The sequence below is a fragment of the Eretmochelys imbricata genome, chromosome 4, assembly GCF_965152235.1.
Source record: "Eretmochelys imbricata isolate rEreImb1 chromosome 4, rEreImb1.hap1, whole genome shotgun sequence".
Lineage (NCBI taxonomy): Eukaryota > Metazoa > Chordata > Testudines > Cheloniidae > Eretmochelys > Eretmochelys imbricata.
Window position 1 is genome coordinate 21,422,599 of NC_135575.1, and position 22,555 is coordinate 21,445,153.

Consider the following 22,555-nt stretch of genomic DNA (forward strand, 5'->3'; position numbering starts at 1 on the left):
TGAATGAATTCTGCAGCATCAGCCCAGTTTTCATGAAAAAGCCACAAGCAAGTCTCTGCTTAGGGATTGCAACAGAACAGGAGGGTTGTAAGTGGAGATACAGAGATGCTACTAGCTCTCCTCTTCTGCGAGAAAAACTGGCCCACTGAAGTCTTGCAAAATAAAATTAGGGAATGAGCTCCTCAGTCTTCAGGCAGAAAGGTAGTTCAGCAGTAACCAAAACAGACTGGAAAGGGGTGAAAATTTAAACACACACACACAGAGCTGTCAATTATCACCTCACCACACACATGCATCAAAAAGTAGAAGAAAAAAAAACCTGTGTGCTACAGACTGTCAGCCCAGAAAGGGCTATGTCTCGCTGCAGTTTACATCTATACAGTTTACAGTATACTTTCTCTGCAACTTTGATGTTATTTTAATCCCTGGACGGCCTCTAGTGCGAGTACCTAAGCAGAGACTCCTGCTACTTACTCGGACCACTCCGTCTGAATGTCCTGTCACTATGACGTTCTGTGTGTCCCACTCGTTCATCTCAGACACACAGCAGCATAGGATTTGCTGGCTCCGTCCAGTGAAAGTGTTCACACTCACAACAGGGTTTCCATTAATACTCCACACATGGATGTAAGTGCCAGCACATGATACAATATCACCCTGACAAAGGAAACAAAACCCAAATCCTTTAAATTTCAATCTGGATCTTGGGCATTTACAAAATTACTTCATTTGAGCAGAAACATAGGACAGGATTTTTTTTTAAATGGGTGCTTACAGTTTAGACTCCTAATCCATATTTAGACATCTAAAAAAGAAGTATTCCAATTTTCTGAGCACCTAGCAGGCCTCTGATTTAGGTACTTAAATACAGGCTTAGGGAGCCTAACTTTAGGCATTCATTTTTGAAACCTTCATCACAGAAATACAAACCTCACAGAGACCTATGATATGTAGGTAATCTAGTAAATTGATTTGATCTCGAGCCCATCATCTTCCATGGCAGGACCATTCACAACAGTACATGTTCAGTACCTTGTCCAGTCTAGTTTTACATGTCCCAACCTATGGGGCTTCCTTTTCTGGTTTGCAGCTTTGTATTACATTAACCCTCACTTGTTATCTTGCTTTGAAAGGAGTTGAGGCTTGTTTTCACTCTAAGTTACCTTGAATTACCCTAGCACTAAACTCCAACTAAAGATTTGTGTGTGTGGACAGGAGTCAGGTTAGGAGCAACACTTGAGTTATACCCCAAGCTAAGATTGCAGTGAAGACAGGCCCTTAGTATCTCAGGGTTGATGCTTATAACAGAGCAATCTTCACTACTACATCATGCAAAGGGATAGGTCACGGTAGTTGCTATTTCAATAGCTACAGGATTTTATGATATGTTGTCCTTTCTTTATGGTTGTATAGGCTCCCTTCACTGCACAAGTATTCCTCTTTTGGACTACACTGCTCAGCAAGCATTTCACATTTTCATTAGGCAGTTTGGAAGCAGCCAATTACATGGCTTTTGGGAGTAAGTTGTACAAATATCCCAAAAGCCGCTGAAGAGTTTGATGCTTTCCTTTTGTTTGAACAATATATGGTTCCATATATGGAACAATATATGGCTTAAAATATGCAACGGTATAAAAAGGACTTAAATCAACAATGCTGTAGATATGTATATGCTTTGGAACTCTTGTGTGCACACACTCAAATAAAATCAATTAAAAAAGAAACTGGAGTGACCTTCGTGAAAAAGCCTTTTGTTATCTTGTAAGAAAAACAGTTTAGGAAAACGTTTGGAAAGTCTTAGTTATGATATGAATGTTTAAGTTTCTGAACATACATCATGCAGTGTATTGGTTCTTACCGTTAATTCATTGATACAAAGTGCTGAAACTGGAGCCCTGTGACCTCGGAGCTGGGTTAGAAATGATAATTTGTTCAAATCCCATATGATGCAGGTACGGTCACGTGAGCCACTCACAATTATGTGATAAGCTAGTGATGCTGTTGAGCACGTGACAGTATCAGTATGACCAAGCAATGCCTGAGAACAAAACAAACAAAAATTACTGACCATTTGAAATCAAGATTGGATGTTTTTCTAAAAGATCTGCTCTCGGGATTATTTTGGGGAATTTCTATGGCCTGTGTTAAACAGGAGGCCAGATTAGATGATGAGAGGGTCTTGGAATCTATGAGATGCAGCACAGAGTATATATTTCAAGCACAGGAATTCCTTACAGTACATTAATTCATGCAAATGGAATGGAAAATTTATTTAGATAAACTGGGACTTTCAAAAAGCAAATGATATACGTTTAAGATATAAATGGTTTCAGATAATAGGAATATTTTGAAAAGAAGGGTTTTATAGTATACTGTAAATTGTCAACCATAACACTGTGACCATTTTATTCAGTTTCTTACATAATTGCCTTTAGTACAGACTCATAACAAGACACATTATTAGGCTACTAGTACACACCTTGATGGTGTGATTCACCTGAGAACTGCACCAGTAATCCTCAACTTGGAGCAGTTTATTGCACACACATATATGGCATATACACAGTATGAGCTCATTTATTTAAAAAACAAACACACACCCTATTCAGTTTTTAGAGGTTTTGTGAAATAGTCTTCCACAATGAAACACGTAGGATTCTAACAGAGAGACAAAAGAAAACTCCAGGGAAAAGTTATAAACACATTTCTCTCTCCTTGTTTTATTATTTTAAAAAAGTTTGACACCTTCTGCTTCCTCCAAGCCCATACCAGGATCTCAGCTGTCTATTTTCAGTATCAGTGTATGTTCCAGTGGCCATTTAAAATTTCCTATAATATAGCTCAATTGTGAATTTTAGATAGCTCCCTATTTAATTGTTAAAATAGAAAATTAGTTAAAAATGAACTTTGGGCCATAAACTGTGAGTGAAACAGCAGCTGGCAAATTGGAAGCAGGGGAAGATCAGAAGCGTCATTTTCTCTTCTGAAAACACTCCTGCCTTTACATCTTACTGTTATCCAAACAAGAGCCCTAGAACAGCTCTTGATTCAGGTTTTTAAGTAATAGTTAACTTAAAAGGCAGCTTTTCTAGTGCTCTAGATTGCCACAGCCTGAAGCAGCAGAGACCAGAAGAAATATTATCTTTTCCTTCAGGGATCCCAGCTGTGCACTGCTTGGAGTTGGTGCACCACAGTCATCACCGAAGTAGTACAATGGCCACTCAGGCTATGGCTTTGGACAATGAGTGTTACACACCATATTCTAGTAGCAAATGAAAGTTCTTTTAACTAACTTCTGTATTTGCTCTTACACATTAGTTAAATTGTACCTCATGAAACACTCCTGGTTATAGAGATTAGTTACCTAGAACTATGTAATATCATTTGTAAAACACTTGGGAGTTGATTCAGAGATGCAGGAGATTTCATGCTAACTTAGAGATAGTTGGCTTAGTCTAAGTACGTTATACAAAAAGCGATGTACTGAGGCAACAAAGCAAGAAACATCATAAAGCTTTTCTAACCAAATACACCCTGCATCCCCAACACTACACTACCAGGACTGCCAGGTTTTTGTCCTGAAAACCGTTATTTTCAAATTTTGAAGAGAAGGGGTGAAAGATTTCAGTAAAATCTGACAATTCAAATGGTAGTGGAGAGTCTATCTGTGAATTTTGCAAGTTGCTGGATGCTATTTTAAATAGGCTAAAAATTGGTGCTTATACTCCATGCAGTATTTCAGAAAAGTGTTCTCTCCCTGCCCCCAGGAACACTTTCCAGTGACAAAATACCTTCACATTTTCACACATCCCCAAAACACTTTTTGCTTGGGATTCTTTTTAAAGCAAGCCACTGTTTCAGCTCCAGAGTGCTTTTATTCAGTGACTCTAGAATGGTAATCTGTTCAGTCAGAAGTTCTACTGCAATGTGGAGCCACTGAGTCCCCCCTTCCTCCTCTGACCTTGGAACATGATTTTATTTATCTATTTTTTTACCTGTTTCAGAGTGAGTGTTTTAGCTTTTTCTTTGGAGGTGCCCATCTCCCACACACAAACCACTGTGCTTATTCCTCCAGTGATGACCAGTTTGGGATTTGGACAGATTGCACATAGAATCTGTCCCCATTCTGACAAACATTCATAAACAATCACTGCCTACAAAATAAAAAATAAAGACAAAGTGAAGAAGGCATACATCTAGTCTTGCAAGTTTGTTGTTGTTAGTATTAGTCTTTTCAAGGAAACTTCAGCACAGTCACCGTCATTTAACTGATCTCAGAAGTTGGCTCAGAAGAAATACATGAAAGTAACTTCAGTAAAAAAAATATATACATAGTTTGAACACCAAGAATAAAACAAAACACAATTTACAACAGTTTAGGATTTGAGATTAATCTATACTAAATGTTTATCATGCAATTAAATTGGAAACAATGCCAAAGCATATAGTGAGAACATTACATATTTGTTCCCGATGAACACTGGCTCTTGCAGCTAAAACAATTGTTTTCCTTCTCTCAACTCCCCTCCCATCCTGCTGCAATTCCCAGACTAGTAGCCATTATCAGGCAATACTGACCACTTCTCCAGTAGCACACAAAAGGGTTGTTTTTGGCCAAAATAGGCCCGAACAAGAACCAGTCAGACGCGCCTGAATGTTAAGAAATCTGGATCCTGATCTGGATTTTAGGGATCAGGTTCCTTGCCAGGGCCAAATCCTGCATCTGTATTATTGAACAGGCAAGGCTACCAGATCGAGCCTATTATGCTAGGTACTCATTAATGTGTAAGGAATAACAGTCCCTGCCCCAATGAGCTAACAATCTTGAAGACAAGACAAAATATGTGTATGAAACAAGTGAAAAAAAAAATAGGAGCTGTACAATTCTTAAGCCAATCACGAGCATCAGTTGCATCTCGCCACCGGCCTAACTGTCACAGGTTGCAGTTTTCTCAAGAGAGTGTTACATTACGCTTCCTGACATAAATGGGAATTTGCCTGAGTAAGAATTCAATAAAAAGCGAGTCTGATCTTCAATTTTTGGCCCCTAGTTTACTCAGGAGAAAGTTTCTCTCTCTTCTTTGGGTTTTCATCTCCTACCTTCAGTGCCAACCTCTGCCACAAGATGGTGCCAAATCAGACACTGTAGATTTACAGTAGAAACCCTGAAGTTCATTCTTGTTTATTGTATTATGGAAATTAACCTTTTAGTAGCAATCATAGAATCCTAGAATATCAGGGTTGGAAGGGACCTCAGGAGGTCATCTAGTCCAACCCCCTGCTCAAAGCAGGACCAAGCCCCAATTTTTGCCCCAGATCCCAAATGGCCGCCTCAAGGATTGAGCTCACAACCCTAGGTTTAGCAGGCCAATGCTTAAACCACTAAGCTATCCCTCCCCCAAATAGGTTAACTTGATTTTCCTATCATTCTTCAGGTGAACACTTCAGCATAAATACTAATAAAGCAGATACAGTACAGACAAAATTCTTTCCTTTGTATGCACAATATATTTTCAGAGTTAGATTTTAGTAGAGAACACATATTAAAACATCAGAAAAACTTAAAATTCAGATCACAAACCTTGTCCGACTCATATGTTCCCAGTCTACAGCTGAGGTCTGCATAGCCCCAAGCAAAAGTTTTATTCCAGGTAGGTGGAATGAGAACCTTATTTTGCTCTACTGCCAGAATTCCTTTATCTGTGCAAACTATCTGGCCCACGGGCTCCTTGAGTTCTGAACAACAAACAACAACGTGTTTTATGTTACTGAAAACACACAAAAGCACAGCCATCACCTAACCCTGTATAATATTGTTTGTAATTATGTGACAGCCCCCTCTGATCACAGTACAAATACCGTGATGCACCATAGAAACTGAAATCGTACACTGCTTACATTATACAAATATCAGTTTAAACTGTAATGATGTCACGTGTACTATAATCCTATCAACTCTCACAGCTAGACACTATCAGTGTTTGAACTGATGTCCTCGGGATGCCTAGGTACTGGCACGTCCACTGGTGGCACTCTTCCCTCAGTCAGTAAGGGACACCATGTTGCTGGATATGCTGTCTTTCAGACAAAACGTGGAAGTAAGAGTCTGAACACCTGTGGTCATTAAAGAGGACATTGAATTTTTTTGTACAGCAAAAACATTGATTCTAAAATCCCAGCCAAATAATTTCATTTGCCACATTTCAAATTTGATAATTATAGTCTGCCTACCTAGCTTGCCCTAGCATTTTCAAATGGAGATGGCTATTCTTCACTTGCTCTCTAAGGTGACAGTGGAGTATTGATGTGCTCTGTTAAACAGCTGCTCCTTTCTACCCCAGAGGTGGATGCTTTTCAATCGTGAATGAAGTAATCACTAGAATATCCCGTACCTAACTCACATCGAGTTTGTAAAGTGTTCAATATCTTCAGCTGGAAAACATGATATACGTGCTAAATATAATTTATTAATGAATATTTTAGAACATGTCAGTTGGAACCCAATTAAATTTAAAAATGAGTTATTAACTATTTTTTATAATTTTACTATCTTCTTGTGGCTGAAAAAATTAAAGCCAGACATGAGCAGGACATGACACTATTGCTTCTGTGTGGCTATTGACAGTACCATTTCTTGCCAGTATCCAAAATGATCCTTGGAAGTCTTGAGAAAGTACTTTTCTCCCATGGTAACACACAAAAACTGAGGTTCTGTGGGGTACTCAAGCTAGATTTAAACATTTTAGATTGTGGGTGGGGCACCCTCAGTAGCAGGTTCTCAGCTCTGGAATTTGCTTCCCTTGATGGTTTCAGACAGTTTGTTGAAATTAAACACAAGGTGTTAAACTTTAGGGTGTGGCTTAAGGCTCATTCTTTCCCCTTCAGGCCTTGTTCATGAAACAGTTAAATTTAGTTAAAATTGGTACAACTTTCTTGCATAGACAAGGCCTAACTCAAGTGGAATTGGGGCCTCTCAGAATCTTAGAGGATTGGAGTGTTAAATCTGGAACTCTAGTGGAGTATGAAACCCAAGAGGTAAGAAAAATCAGAAAAAGGAACATTTATTTAGCAAGAACTATGAACACTCTAGCAAGAGACCAGGAGTAAGTACTGTGGTGAGTTTTACCTTTTACAGGTGCAAGGGAAGGCCTCAGGTTGTCTAAATGATGAAAAAAGATCTTGTCATTTGTGGAACCTGGGGGGACAGACATTCCAACTACATCTCCATTGATTCGGCTTCTAACTCGCTTTGGTGGGTGTGGTTTTTTAAATAGCTGCAATATGTGGGATAGGAAATCAAACACGAGTTAGTGACAAGATTATAGATTCCCATCAGCAAAGACTTTTAAAGTTTACTAACAGTATCAGATTTACTTTAAAAAAATGCTACACATTAGCAAATGTACATAAAGTTCCGCTTATATTTTATACACGTTTTTGTTAAATATTCAAGAAAAATACAAACCCCAACTAGAATGCAATGAGCATACATTTTTCATCAGGATTTTACTTTTTAGAAAACAATTAAAATAGCCAAGTTGCTGTTTACAATGATTTTACATTCTTATTTCAGACAAACAGAGAACTTCCTTTTGGCTTTGTAACAAACTGCTGATGAAGCAGTATCATAATATTGCTATCAGTATGATAAATATACAGGTAACAAATATTGAAGAATGCATCCAGTTTTCAGAAGTCTCTGCTGAAAAATCTAGGGCAAAAATAAGTTATTCTCCATCCTTTCACTTACTGCTATTGTTGGATTTTTACATTTGAAGTATGCAGAATGAACGAGCAAAATTCTCTGTTGAGGTTATTAAAATCAGCTTCCTCTATAGTGCAGTCTGCGTTCTGGAACACATGTGCCTTGTATGTAGGACAGCTATATTTTACTATAAAGATTGAGCTTTTGAACTCTGTTGGCCAAGGTATATCCAGTTTACAAGTGCATGTTTCAATGGGTAGGAACAACATATCATTGGATTAAGGACCATCTCTAAAATGCTAGCTAATAGCAGAGGGCAATTTTGTGAAGGGAAGACAGATAAATGAAGTTAGGTCTATAAATATTACTACATTTATCATAATCTGAACTACAAACTGGTACTTTTTCAAAGTTAAACTATGTAAATATATCCCACAAACACCAGGCCACATTGTTGGAATAACACAGACAATCAAAGGGTAGAAAAGAGTCTCAGTGGGCAGGGAGGAGTTGATTATAGATGACACAGAAGAATCAGATTCCGCCTCACGATTGTTCTTAGCCAATCATGTGATGATGAGTCAGTAATTTTCTAATGTGTACCACCTTCTGTGTCAACACTGATCTCTTGAGCAATGTTAAGCAGACTGTGGTTGGAAATGGCCCATCAGAGGTGAGGACAGGGTCCGGGACTTGTCCTGCTCTGCATGTGCCGTGGCTCCGTGTGGCTTCCGGAAGCAGCAGCATGTCCCCCCTCTGGTCCTATGGGTTGGGGCAGCCAGGAGGCTCCGCACACTGCCCCAAGCGCCGCCCCCACAACTCCCATTGGTCGGGAACCGTGAGCATTCATGGCCCGCCATACAATTTCCATACCCAGATGTGGCCGTCAGGCCACAAGTGTGTCCACCCCTAGTCTAGTGGGGACCATCCAAAGTTCCTGAGTGGCATCTGCATTTTAGGATGCTTATCCAAACTCTAAATATTGAGGAATTTCCCCTCACTGGTTTTCTATGTATTTTTGCTTTACTGACAGTTGGGTTTGCTGCACTTCTGATTGTGAAATATGACAAACTGATGCAACCTACACTACTCCTCTGCCACCTTTGGGAAGGTATTAAAAGTACTTGTATATTCCCAGTCCAAGCATGGGAAATACCTGCTGATATCAATAATACCTCACCTAATGGTAACAAGGCAAAAGGAAACTTTTCAGGGGGTACCTATTGTACGTATGGCAAACCCGAACTCCTTTATCCAAGGGAAATTCAATAAACTTTCCGTTTGGTATTTAATAATTTACAATGACCTCTCAAAGAGAATTTCACCACCCTTCAAAGCTTCAATCCTTTTTGTTTTTAAAGGTTGTCTCTAAATTCTTCCATTCAATTCTAGCTAGTGGTTTATGCCAGCCCTGCCAGAACCAATGTTTTTAAAGCAATTATTTAATAATTTATTTTCAACAGCTACAGTACAAATAATAAGAACATAAGAACGGCCATACTGGGTCAGACTAAAGGTCCATCTAGCCCAGTATCCTGTCTTTGACAGTGGCCAGTGCCAGGTGCCCCAGAAGGAATGAACAGAACAGGTAATCATCAAGCGATCCAACCCCTGTTGCCCATTCCCAGCTTCCGGGAATGAGAAGGTGCCACAGAAAACTAAGCAACCACGTTAAAAAGAAAAAAGGGAAATTATGTATTCCTAACTAAATTTACTACAAGACAACTTGAACAATTAAATTTCCTGTGCACTCTCTCTCTTCTTTGGGTTTTCATCTCCTACCTTCAGTGCCAACCTCTGCCACAAGATGGTGCCAAATCAGACACTGTAGATTTACAGTAGAAACCCTGAAGTTCATTCTTGTTTATTGTATTATGGAAATTAACCTTTTAGTAGCAATCATAGAATCCTAGAATATCAGGGTTGGAAGGGACCTCAGGAGGTCATCTAGTCCAACCCCCTGCTCAAAGCAGGACCAAGCCCCAATTTTTGCCCCAGATCCCAAATGGCCGCCTCAAGGATTGAGCTCACAACCCTAGGTTTAGCAGGCCAATGCTTAAACCACTAAGCTATCCCTCCCCCAAATAGGTTAACTTGATTTTCCTATCATTCTTCAGGTGAACACTTCAGCATAAATACTAATAAAGCAGATACAGTACAGACAAAATTCTTTCCTTTGTATGCACAATATATTTTCAGAGTTAGATTTTAGTAGAGAACACATATTAAAACATCAGAAAAACTTAAAATTCAGATCACAAACCTGTGCACTATGTTGCAACTGTATTCTATCACATAGCAAAAAGCCAGGGAAGAATTTATACTGCACTACCCTTCTGCAGTAACACACTGGCTCTCTGATGATTTGTTGTTTTTTAATCTCCTCCATAAGCTCTTGCCTCTACTTTTGGAGCATGAGGAAAAAGGGAGAAATCTCAAGTCTTACTGACAAAACCCAAAGTTGATGTTAGATGCATTGAGAATGGGTTCATGTGTAAGTGAATCTCCATTTCTGCAAATGTATTTACAACCACAAAACTTGCACTTAAGTTCCAGACAAAAAACAGAAATGCACACTAGAAACTTAAATACCAAATATGTTTTGACTGGAATTACACCTTTTTATATTAAAGCATTTGGAAATTCTTGGATTTGAATATTTTCTGGCATATAGTTACAATAGGTTAAAGAACATCCTCACCTGTTTGGGTATCTGCCCAAAGTTATTAATGAATCCTATGGTAGCTGTCTCTTTTAATGGGTCATTTATGTTGTATATATCCACTTGCCCCTCATAAAAGAGATGATGGAAGACATTTACAGCTTCTACCGCAGCAGGGCCTTGCTGTTTATAACCAAAGATTAAGTCAATCCATTCATGCAGATGTGCGCTCACAAAATCACATTCCAAAGCCTGTAATTCAAAATGTATGCATTAAACTGAGCAGGCAGTCACTGACCGAGTCTATTATCTGACTGTGGTGGATGAAATTACACAAAGTATTTGATATGTTTAAAGGAAAAGCAGCATAATAGCACCTTATTAGCTGCCTCAGCCAATACTGATACCAAGAGCAAATGGAGGACCATTGGTTCTTTAGTCCATCAGCATGCCAGGGTACCTCCCCAAGATGCACTTCAAATAGAAAAGTCACCACAAAGGATGCATTGAGCTCCCTAGACTGGTATTTAAGTCCAAATAAACTTTCTACGTTTTTTATTATTAAAATGTTTATTACCTCCCGATGAACTCTAATAAATTCCCGAGGATCTCCCTTTGCCCATGGGGGAAGTATCACATCTCCAAGCTTAGTGCCATTCTGTTTGCAACCTACAAAATAAATTGAAGTTTTAAAAGCAAAAAAGACAGTGATGCATCTCAATACAAGAAAAAACAAAAATCATATGAGTTACAGTGGCACATGCTTTATAAAGTTAGTGATTCAAGAAATTTCTCAGTATTTTTTACTGTTGTTTCTAATAGCCCCTTAGAAGCTCGAAAGTTGTGTCCTTACTGGAAACATGTTTCTCCATTGGGTATATATTTTTTTATATAGCGTTGTTTGTGAGTGCTTGAACTATTTGTAATTTTTAAAAATATAAAATAAAGACACAAAGTTATTTCAGGGAACAGGGTAGACACATAGAATTATATGTTCCTTGCGCATATATATATAAAAAGAGATAATTTCAGTTTCCCATCCTTTAATGCCCCTTTAAAATGTAACTTTAATAGGTTTTTAGCTATGAGGATTTATTTGATGGTTATCTAACCTTCTGAGAATTTTGAATAACGGTCCAGTTACCTTAATAGTTTTCACTACAGAGAAGCTAAACACAGTCTTTAGCCCTTCCTAATAACAAGGTTTTTAGAACTTTAATTTCATCTTACTATAGCTGTATTTTCTATTTAAATGGTTCTGTGTCACATGGTAGATATTTTGTTAGGTATGATGTCTTTGTAGAATAATGGAAACAGCCCATGCAACACCCTCTTGCAGCCATACCACAACCAGGATCCTTTTTGCATATTTGGCTTGTACTGAATAATGACTGGGTTTTTTAAAGAACAACTTCAGAAAGCTCTACTCCATCCTTTCAAACACACACACGCACAAGTTTTAAAAATACAAAATGAGAAATATCAGAATATGAAGATAAATTTCTCGGATGGAGTGACCTTTTGGATGTTCATTTTAGTAGACTTTCTTTACAGTCACTTTTTGAAAGTTTTACACTTTTTGATAGTTTAAACCTGTCTGGTTTTAAGTAAGGGAGGACTAGCAGGAGTCAAATGACTAATTACTGAATTCAGTGCATTTTCAGTGATTTATATGCCAACAGGCTGTATAATAGAGGAAAATAATCCTGAGATGAAATGGTGTAACAGCAAACAGTAAAAAGGCATCCCACTGGTAGAATCACACCGTGATTCATTTTCTCCATATAAGGAAGACTTTTTAAACTACCAGAATATATTCATATTCTGTGTCCTCCGCTGTAAACCTTGAAGGACTGTTTCTTCAACCTTTATTCACATTGAGAAGTACTACAAAAGTCCCACTCTTGAGTTCATGGGATTATGCTTGTAAATACCACTTAATATAAATAAGGCTTGCAGAACTGGACCCTGAATCTTTTATTCACAGAAGTTTCAATTTTGTTGAAAAACACATTGAAAAGGGATAGAAATGTGAGTTTTAGAATATAAGATAGCCTGTGATAAAGGTTAAGAGGAAACTTTCCCTAATATCTTATGTCTGAATGCATCTGATGAAGTGAGCTGTAGCTCACGAAAGCTTATGCTCAAATAAATTTGTTAGTCTCTAAGATGCCAAAAGTCCTCCTTTTCTTTTTGCGGATACAGACTAACACGGCTGCTACTCTGAAATATGTCTGAACAGATACAGTAACTGCTATGTTCTTGGGTCTGAATGTGTCATTAGAGATCCTTGGTTCAAGCTTCTAAACTCTTAGGAAATATTCTGCACCAATGATTTTGATTTTTAAAAGATGCGGATGGTTAGTAATTCCTGTTATTGAATTTGCAGCATAGAACTTGAAAAAACTGAAGCGTTAATCTCGTAACAAATAATATGACGCTATGGCAACACTAATATTTATCTGACGTCAGTTATTTTATCTTTCAGAGATCTGACCTGCCAGTAGTTGAGCAAAATTTCACTGCAGTTGAATAAATAACTAACAGTGGAAATTATCTATCAAGCTTTAAACACATTTCAGCTACTTTCCCTTAAAGAACTTCACTCCTAGAAGTCTAAATATCAAAACTGACAAACACACTATGCAAACCTTAGGTTATGTCTGTCCTTTAAGCACTTTTGGCCTGAGTATTGAAACACTACTTTAAGACTGGTAGATTGATTATATGGCAGAAAAATATAGTAATCAGAAATTCTCCTACCAAAGCAAGATTTGCTGAATGCATGAGTTCTAATAAAAATGCTTCCCTTGGAAATGTAAATTTATCGTTCAATTTAATTTCTAAAATGCAGTTTTATATGAGTTGTTAAAATGAATATTTGGTGTTTAAGAAAACATCTTCATTCATCTAAAAGAAAAAGTCAAGAGTTACAAACGCACTGTCCAGATTTCCCTATATAATTGCACACAAACACACAGCATTGGGAAATACATATTCCCATAATTAAAAGATAATTGAGGCCCAGTTCCAGTAAGCCATCTGCCATTTTCTTACCCTGTTACATAAATCTTTGTTACATACATTTTACTGAACTTGTTTTATGTCTGGACCCGCTTTCACTGTTTTCACATCCATAACATGATACGAGCAGCAGCTTTTGCCTACCTAGATCAAAGTTATTGGAGTTAAGCAGAAACTCCGGGAGGTAAAAGAATTCTGGGATGAGTTCCTTTACATCTGCCATGTTGTGCTTTGATGCTGAATACCAGGCTTCACGCACACTGTGAAACATTCTGTCAGCCAGGTCAAAGTGGCCACCCTGTAGAATGAAATGAGAAGCATCTTTATACCAGAACATTTTTCAGCCCAGCAGACTCAGCCAAGGTCTATAACACTGTAAAATAAAACCATTTGGTAATGCTTTATCTTAGTCAAATAAATACAATAATAAAAAAGGAAAAAACCTCTCCTGCAACAAAAGGGTCTACAACTATGTTTTTTTCTATCAGTTGCTATAATCTTTCTTTGCAATAATGCTAAATATGAAGCATAAAAATATAAATCTACAGGATTTTTTTTGTTTAAAAAAAAATCTAGCCTTATTCCAAATATTAGTCTTTTTGGTTGAAATGCTGGCCCAAAGAAAATAAATGTTCTTGCCTGATGGTTTCCAGCTAAGAAAATATTTAAAATGTAGCACTGTGAACCCAATTAATTTTCGAGCTCTCAGAAAATTCCAGGCTGTGCTAATGTTTGGTTAATTTGACTCTTAATACAATACTGACAAATCAGTTTAACAAATTAGTCATTAAACACTTGAGAAGCAAATAAGAGAAACTAATGCATGAGTTCTTTTAACAATAGATGAAGTAGGATTTGAACTATTACTTTATTGAATAAAAAGCTGTTTTTTCTCTGTTGAGTTTTCGTGCAGCGTACATTTTCAAAACGTTCAGACTTCCATCTGAAGGATCATATACATCTGCCCATGAAATCTCTTTGCTATTCTAGAGAGAGTAACCATCACCAAGAAGAAAACAATGCCGCTACAGCACTTCCTTTCTTCTGCCATGCTCAGTGAGAATCAAGTTACAAGATGATTCACATTTTTACCCATTTTCAAATTTACACAAGACAGAAACAGAGAAAAATGAAATCTCACACAATTTACCTGTAACCTTAAGAATATCTGTGTAAAGGGCTCCATTCGGACAAGGTAAGAGGCCACTATCATGGCAGATGAATAGTGAGTACCATAATGATAAGCTGGAGTTTCCCCTGATAAAGAAAAATTAGAAGTCATAAATGAAGAGGAAATAAAGAGGAAATGTTCATGATAAAATCTGCAGTAAATTAAGAAATTAATAGGTTTAAGAAGTGCTAGACTGTGAGAACAGTAAGACCCTGAACACATTAAAAATTGGTATTTGCAGCTTTCATATTTGCGGAACTAAGACTATTTAAACTTTATGATTTGACATTGAAACCACTTACTTAAACTTTGGCAGTAATCCACTAGTCATAATTCAACAGTCTTTTGCCCAGCAACACTGCACATTAAGCAGTTTTATACTTTGAATAATTGAAACGTTCCAAGACAGTTACAATTACTTCTTCTAAAGGAGAATTTTTACTTTTAGTCTGTTCTAAGATGTGGAATTAAAGGCTTAGTGCTCTAATATTTCTCAGAATTGCTGACTACAGATTTTGTAAAGATTTTATTTTATTCATTTGCTGGCAACAACAAGCCATCTGTACAAATGTCTTCACACAATTCTGCTGGATGTTCAAAAATGTAACTCTGCCACCTGCTGGTATTGGACAGTGCAGTAACTTTAGAACAGTGGTCCTCAAACTTCTGGTATCGACCTATTAAAGTTGCAGTTAAACTAAGGGCTGGGGAAAGCCAACAGGTGTGAAGGAGCACAAGGTTTGGACAGATGCATCCCTCAGAGGAGGATTTATTAACAGGGATTCTCTATATCCTAGTAAAGAGGAGAGGATAGAAGCTGATAAAGTACAGGTAGGAGCTGAAGAGAAACAGTCAAAAGAAAGAGTCCCATTCAATTACATTACAGGAAGGCAGACAGCTAAATATTGAAAAATTTGAGAAGTGCTTGTATACAAATGCTAGTTGTCTAAGTATGAAGCCAGATGAACCTGAATGCCTGGTATTAAATGAGAATGTCAGTGTAATAGGAATCACAGAAACTTGGCAGAACAATAATGAATGGAGAAGGTAATACCAGGGTACAAAATATATAGGAATGACTATATGAAAACAGTCAAATAGAGCAAAAGTCCTAAATGAATCAAGCTGTACCATAGAATCTCTACTGTTAGAAATCCAGGCATCAATAAGAATATAGCAGTAGGAATATGCTACTGACCACCTGACCAGGATGGTGATGGTGAAATACTCCAGGAGATTAGAAAAGCTACAAAAATAGAAAATTCAATAATAATGGGGGATTTCAACTATCCCCCTATTGGCTGGATACGTGTCACCTCAGGAAGAAATAAAATAAAATTTGTAGACACCATTAATGACAGCTTGTTGTAGCAGCTAGCCATGGAACCCACAAGGAGAGAGGCAATTCTTGATTTAGTCCTAAAGTGGTGCACTGGATCTGGCCCAAGAGATGAATATAGCGGAGCCACTTGGCAAGAGACACCATAATGTAATTAAATTTAACGTTCTGGTGGGTGGGAGAGGGGGATACCAAAGAAGCCCACCACCGTTGCACTGAACTTCAGAAAGGAGAACTATAAAAAAAATGAGGAAGCAAGTGAAACGGAAATTTATAGGAACTGTCACAAGAGTGAAATGCCTGCAAGCTACATGGAAACTTTTTAAAAACACCATAATAGAAGCTCAAATTAAAATTATACCCCAAATAAAAAAAAAATGTAAGAGGACCAAAAAAGTGCCACTATGGCTAAACAACAGAGTAAAAGAGGCAGTTAGAGGCAAAATGGCATCCTTTAAAAATTGGAAGTCAAATCCTACTGAGGAAAACAGAAAGGAACATGAACTCTGGCAAGTCTAGTGTAAAAGTATAATTAGGCAGGCCAAAAAAGATTTTGAAGAGCAACTAGCAAATGATAAAAAAAAAAAGAAAAAATTTAGTTAATTTTTGGAACTACATCAGAAGCAGGAAGTCTGCCAAATCATCAATGGGGCCACCACTGGATGAATAAGGTGCTAAAGGAGCACTCAGGAAAGACAAGGCAATTGTGGAGAAGCTAAATTAATTCTTTGCACTGGTATTCACTGCAGAGGATGTGAGGAAGATTCCCACACCTAAACCATTCTTTTTAGGTGACAAATCTGAGGAACTGTCCCAGATTGTGGGATCAATAGAGGTGGTTTTGGAACAAACTGAGAATTAAACAAAGATAAGTCACCAGAAGCAGGTGGTATTCACCCAAGAGTTCTGAAAGAACTCAAATATGAAACTCCCAAACTACTAACTGCGATATGAAATCTATTGCTTACATCAGCTCCTATACTAGACAGCTAATGTATTACTGATTTTTAAAAAAGTCTCCAGGGATGATCCTGACAATTACAGGCTGGTAAACCTAATTTCAATAGCAGGAAAATTGGTCAAAACCATAGTAAAGAAGAGAATCATCAGACACGTAGGTGAGCACAATACGTTGGGGAAGAGTCAAACAGCTTTAATAAAGGGAAATCATGCCTCACCAATCTATTAGAATTCTTTGAGGAGGGTCAACAAAAACATGTGGACAAGGATGATTCAGTGGATATAATGTACTTGGACTTTCAGAAAGTCTTTGACAAGGTCCCTCACCAAAGGCTCTTAAGCAAAGTAAGCAGTCATGAAGAGGAGAGAAAAGGTCCTCTCATGGATCAGTAACTGGTTAAAAGACAGGAAACAAAGTGTAGGAATAAATAGTCACAATGGAAACAGGATCTGTTCTGGGACCAGTGCTGTTCAACATATTCATAAATGATCTGGAAAAAGGGATAAATAGTGAGGTGGCACAGTTTGCAGACAATGCAAAAATCAACCAAGACAGTTAAGTCCAAAGCTGACTGTGAAGAGTTTTACAAAGGGGTCTCATGAAACTGGGTGACTGGGCAATAAAATGGCAGATAAAATTCAATGTTGATAAATGCAAAGTAATGCACACTGGAAAACATAATCCCAACTCTACGTACAAAATGATGGGGGTCTAAATTAGTTGTTACCACTGACGAAAGAGATGTTGGCCTCATCACAGATAGTTCATTATTCAGAAAGAAACAGGATAACAAAACAGTAAATATCATAATGTCACTAGATAAATCCAGGGTACGCCTAAACCTTGAATACTCCTTGCAGTTCTGGTCACCCCATCTCAAAAAATATATTTTAGAATTGGAAAAGGTACAGAAAAGGACAACAAAAACGGTTAGGAGATGGAACAGCTTCCATTAGAGGAGAGATTAAGATGTCTGGGACTGTTCAGCTGGGAAAAGAGACGACTAAGGGGGGGGGATATGATAGAGGCCTATAAAAGCATGAATGGTGTGGAGAAAACGAATAAGGAAGTATTATTTATCCTTTCACATAGGCAGCCAGTTTAAAACAAATAAAAGGAAGTACTTCTATACACAATGCATAGTCAATCTGTGGAACTCATTGCTAGGGGATGTTGTGAAGGCCAAAAGGTTCAAAAAAGTATTAGATAAATTCACAGAGGATAGATCTATCAATTGCTATTAGCCAACATGGTCAGGGATGCAACCCCATGCTCTGGGTGTCTCTAAGCCTCTGATTGCCAGAAACTGGGACTGGATGACAGATTGGATCACTGAAAAAATTGCCCTGTTTTGTTAATTCCTTCTGAAGAACCTGGCTCCGCCCACTGCTGGAAGACAATATACTGGGCTACATAGACCATTGGTCTGACTCAGTATGGCCACTCTTATGTTCTTGAATCAGAAAATTCTTATCTGAAAAAACGGCATAATAGGAAGGGAGTGCAGTATAACAACAACAGTTTAGGCACATGCACAGATCATATTTTTAATATTTAAGGGAATTATTCTAAAATTGAGAAAAAATATCAAATCTAACTCAGTTCTAGGGGGCATTTTGCATACTTTAAAGGAGTAATATAAAGAGACTGATTGCATTTATTATCTTCTTCAGATGAATGAGTACTTAGTAAATACATGCACTGAGAACTGAATGTATAAGCTGTATAAGATCTATCTATGCAAAAAGATTCCTATTTGCCTTGTTTATTTTATTCAGCAGTTCTGAAGCTGTGGTCTGTGAAGAGCTGCCTGGTCATATGACAGTGGTTTTATTTATTTCTAGCTGCTAGATTACATTAAAAACTGCTCAAAATATATTGCTTTTCTAATATTACTTTTTCATGTAAACAACTAGTTCCACAGGGATGCTATGTGATCACAATCAGGAGGATAGGTGGTCCATGAGATACTCTCTCTATTAACATGTGTCTGTAGTATGGAAGAGTTTGAAAACTCCTGCTTGCCTTTTTTTTTTTTGGCAGCAATTAGGATTTCTTAATGTAGTATTCTGCATATCCTTGATGGACTGAATCATGTCTCTCCTTTTTGCACTGGCACAGGCTGAAATGCCATACAAACCAAGTGAGGCATTCATCCCTGTGCTGGTGCTGAGTTTGGTGTTAGCACCAAAGGGGGAGGGTGTGTACATTCCCTAGAGCAGGTAAGAACAGCTCTGAGGGCTGCCTTAACTTGGGTCACTGTAACTACCAGGGAAGATGGGCATAGAAATAACCAAGTCTTTAGCAGCGTCCCACACCAGCGACACCCGTGTGGGAAGAGTAGATCTCTAAGCTGGGGTATTCCCCTGTGGGGGCCTCAGAGTTGCTGTGTGGCCACATTTAAAAGGGACACAGGCATAAAGTGGCCACACCACACCCTTTTTTGCCCTCCCACAGTGTCTGGTATGCACATAAGCAAAAGGTGTTTAGGGGGTTCTTGGAGGAAGAAGACAGGCACATTGACTAACTTAAAATGCGCCCATCTCTGCTCTTCAAGATCTGCATGTGTACAATCACTTACCATTAGGATCTTCCCAATCTTTGTATCGCTTTTTGTACTGTGCTAATCTTTCCTCTGTCTGTGCTCCCATTGGTTTGGCCAGGTTTCTGAACGTCTTGGGATTAGTAAGATCCAGTTCCTTTTAAAACAAACAAATACAGATTCTTAAAAGCACTCTGCACTGGCTGATCAAGACGAGCAGCCTTATGAGCTAGATGGTATTTATCGTTTCCTTCTAGAGCCTCATATTGTAAGCAGGAGCAATTATTTAGCTCATCCAGTTAGTTGTGCTTTTCTAAATAATTGTTCAGCCTAATTCAAGAAGATATCTTTACTACATTCTAATAGTGGGTGTGCTTTATATCTCCCCACTCTTCTCGCAAAAGCTACCCTCAGCAGCAGGTCTTCATCACAGCACCTTATGCCCACCCTTCGGTACAAAACCGACTAGCCAGAGGTATTGCCCAAACTAACATTAATATCACTTTTTCCCTTTTCCAAAACTAGGTTCATCACTTTCATAAGGTTGGGGCTAAACTCCCTGAGAGACTTTGCAATGTCTCCCAAACAGGGATGCTTCAGGGGTTCTCAATCTTTTTCTTTCTGAGCCCCTTCCCCACAAACGATATAAAACCTCCAGGGCCCAGCGGGAGAGTAGGAGCTCTGAGTTGGGTGGGGGCAGGCCCCTCGGGCATAGGGGTAGTTTGACTTCTATTTTGAAGGGGTGGGGGGCACAGGCCAGTTGGGTTCAAGCCAGCTCCACACAGCAGGGTCTGGGGAGGGAGCTCCTCCTCTACCCCGACTCACCTCAGCAGGCCACCCAGCCTATCTGGGTTCTGGGCAATGCAACCAAAAATTAGAAGAAAAGGGATGGGTGGTGGTGGTGGGGGGGGGGGGCGCTCAGTTCAAAAAGTTTGAAAACAGCTAAGGGTGCGCTGGGGGCGGAGGGAGGGCGGGGATAGCTAGGAGCTGTGTGCCGGCAGGGGGGTAACTCCAGGTACAGGGAGGGGCTGGCTAGGGGCTCTGTGTAGGCAGGAGGATAGCTCAGGGTGCAGGGAGAGGGGTACCTAGGGGCTGTGTGCGGGTAGGGGGCTAGCTCAGGGTGCAGGCAGGGGGTAATTAAGGGCTACATGAGGGCAGGGGGCTAGCTCAGGGTGTAGGGAGGGGTGTAGCCAGGGACTGTGTGCGAGTTGGGGGGTAGCTCAGGGTGCATGGAGGGGTGTAGGTAGGGGCTGTGTGCGGGCAGGAGGTAGCTCAGGGTGCAGGCAGGGGGTAACTAGGGGCTGTGTAGCCAGGGGCTGTGTCCGAATTGGGGGGGGTAGCTCAGAGTGCAGGGAGAGGGGTAACTAGGGGCTGTGTGCAGGCAGTGGGTAGCTCATGGTGCAGGGAGATGGGTAGCTACGGGCTGCGTGCAGGCGGGGGTGGGTAGCTCAGAGTGCAGGCAGGGAGTAGCTAGGGGCTGTGTGCAAGTTGGGGGGTAGCTCATGGTGCAGGGAGGGGGTAGCTATGGGCTGTTTGCTTCAGCCCTGTCGGGGGAGCCAGTGACTGGGGCTTCAGCTGCACGGGGGGTGCAGGGGCTCGGGGTCTGGATTTCAGCTGCAGGGCTTGGCAGACCCCTGGCTGAGAACCGCTGCGCTATGTCACAAAAGCCACAGGGAAACAGTTTAGAAAATTATGGTGGAGATTTACAAGAAATAACTTTATGACACAAAGCATCACTGCATTTCTGTCCATGTCAATCACCAGGCCAGCATGCAAAAAAACTTGGGGCTGCAATGAGCTCTTTGTAAACAGTCCTCCTTGTCTGTGCAGAGCTGCATTAACTTCAGTGGGACTCTGCACAGTGGGACTCAGGGATCAAAGCCTGCATGGAGCTCATTGTAGGAATATGTGTAGTGGCATAAGAAACTAAACAAATTAAAGATTTGGAAAATGGAATAGGTCCCAGCTCCACTGAGGTAATGTGAACCAACTATAATGTTAGCACACCTTAAAAATAAACATGTACAAATATTAGCATGACATAGATAAGTTTTCATATTTACCGCTGAATCATAGTCTGCAAGGATCCAGGGGAAGACAGGGTACTGCATGAGATCATTATAGGATCTGCCAGCCAGAGTGTTCAAGTGCATCAGGTACTGGAAATTACTGATTTCTCCTCTCTTAAAAAGGATAAATATTAGCATTTTAGTTCATTTTAGAATAATCAAACACTTAAATTGGCAGATCTTCACTGTGGTCAGTTCTCTAACAAGGTAGAAACTACAGCATAAAAGATTTGGGAAAATTCTCTCTCTCTCTGATATTTACTGCATTGTTTTGTCTCACACTTCTAATGGTGCAAACAGTTTTTGTTTCTTTCAAAATACTGCAAAACAATTTGCTATGGAGAGGAGTGTTCCGGGGTACTATATTTTTCAACCTACTGAACATGAGCAAATTTTATTCAAATATTTCATTGCATATGACTATAAATTTTGGCTCTTCCTACAATATAAGCACAGTAAAACCCTCATACTTACCTCCCATCTTTGTGTCACAGATTTCTCTCCCACTAGAGTGCTAAGCAAGCCAGACCTAATCGGAATAAGGAAGTGTCAGTGTTTTTCTACTGAGCAGCAATATTGTGGCTGCATCTTTGTAACATGGTACAAAACTTAAAGCATTAGAATTTGAATACCTAAATTTTAATCTGTAGAATTATAACAATTGCAGTATCAATGATCTGCTAGTGCTATACCTTACCAATGTTGTACAATGCCTATCAAATTGACGTCTACATAAATCAGTGCACAAATGTTAGCTGACTTCTGATCAAAGGTAATTAAAACATTTAACTATGCATTTCAGTGCAAGGACAAATTAACCTTATAACACCCACATTAAGAACAGCTATTTAATACCTTGTATCAAGTTCTTTTTCATGCTGAAATCTATTTAACAGTAAACAAATTAATTTATTAAGAATGTTAATTCACATAATATACATAACTTTTGTTGGAAAATAGTGGTGCCAACAGGATTTGTACGTTAAAGGCAATTTGTAAAATCAAAAGTTTTATGTGAATTCCCCTTTTCTTTTTCTCACTAACAACTTCCTGATGATCAGCATTTTTAGACCTAGCATCTC

The 22,555-nt window shown here is 39.0% G+C and overlaps 1 protein-coding gene across 3 annotated transcripts in view; it reads right to left on the reverse strand.

Annotated features, from left to right (window-relative positions):
- WDFY3 (WD repeat and FYVE domain containing 3) overlaps positions 1-22,555 on the reverse strand; it is a 229,319-nt gene that overhangs the window by 7,397 nt on the left and 199,367 nt on the right. For all 3 annotated transcript variants that reach the window (XM_077814992.1, XM_077814993.1, XM_077814991.1), the window contains 12 exons: positions 21,948-22,002; positions 21,468-21,587; positions 19,444-19,561; positions 14,542-14,648; positions 13,536-13,689; positions 10,945-11,036; positions 10,407-10,619; positions 7,127-7,274; positions 5,582-5,736; positions 3,996-4,154; positions 1,859-2,038; positions 475-657 (listed from right to left, as the gene is read on the reverse strand). In XM_077814992.1, the coding sequence (XP_077671118.1) occupies positions 475-657; positions 1,859-2,038; positions 3,996-4,154; positions 5,582-5,736; positions 7,127-7,274; positions 10,407-10,619; positions 10,945-11,036; positions 13,536-13,689; positions 14,542-14,648; positions 19,444-19,561; positions 21,468-21,587; positions 21,948-22,002 (1,684 nt within the window). The remainder of the gene's footprint in view (positions 1-474; positions 658-1,858; positions 2,039-3,995; positions 4,155-5,581; positions 5,737-7,126; positions 7,275-10,406; positions 10,620-10,944; positions 11,037-13,535; positions 13,690-14,541; positions 14,649-19,443; positions 19,562-21,467; positions 21,588-21,947; positions 22,003-22,555) is intronic.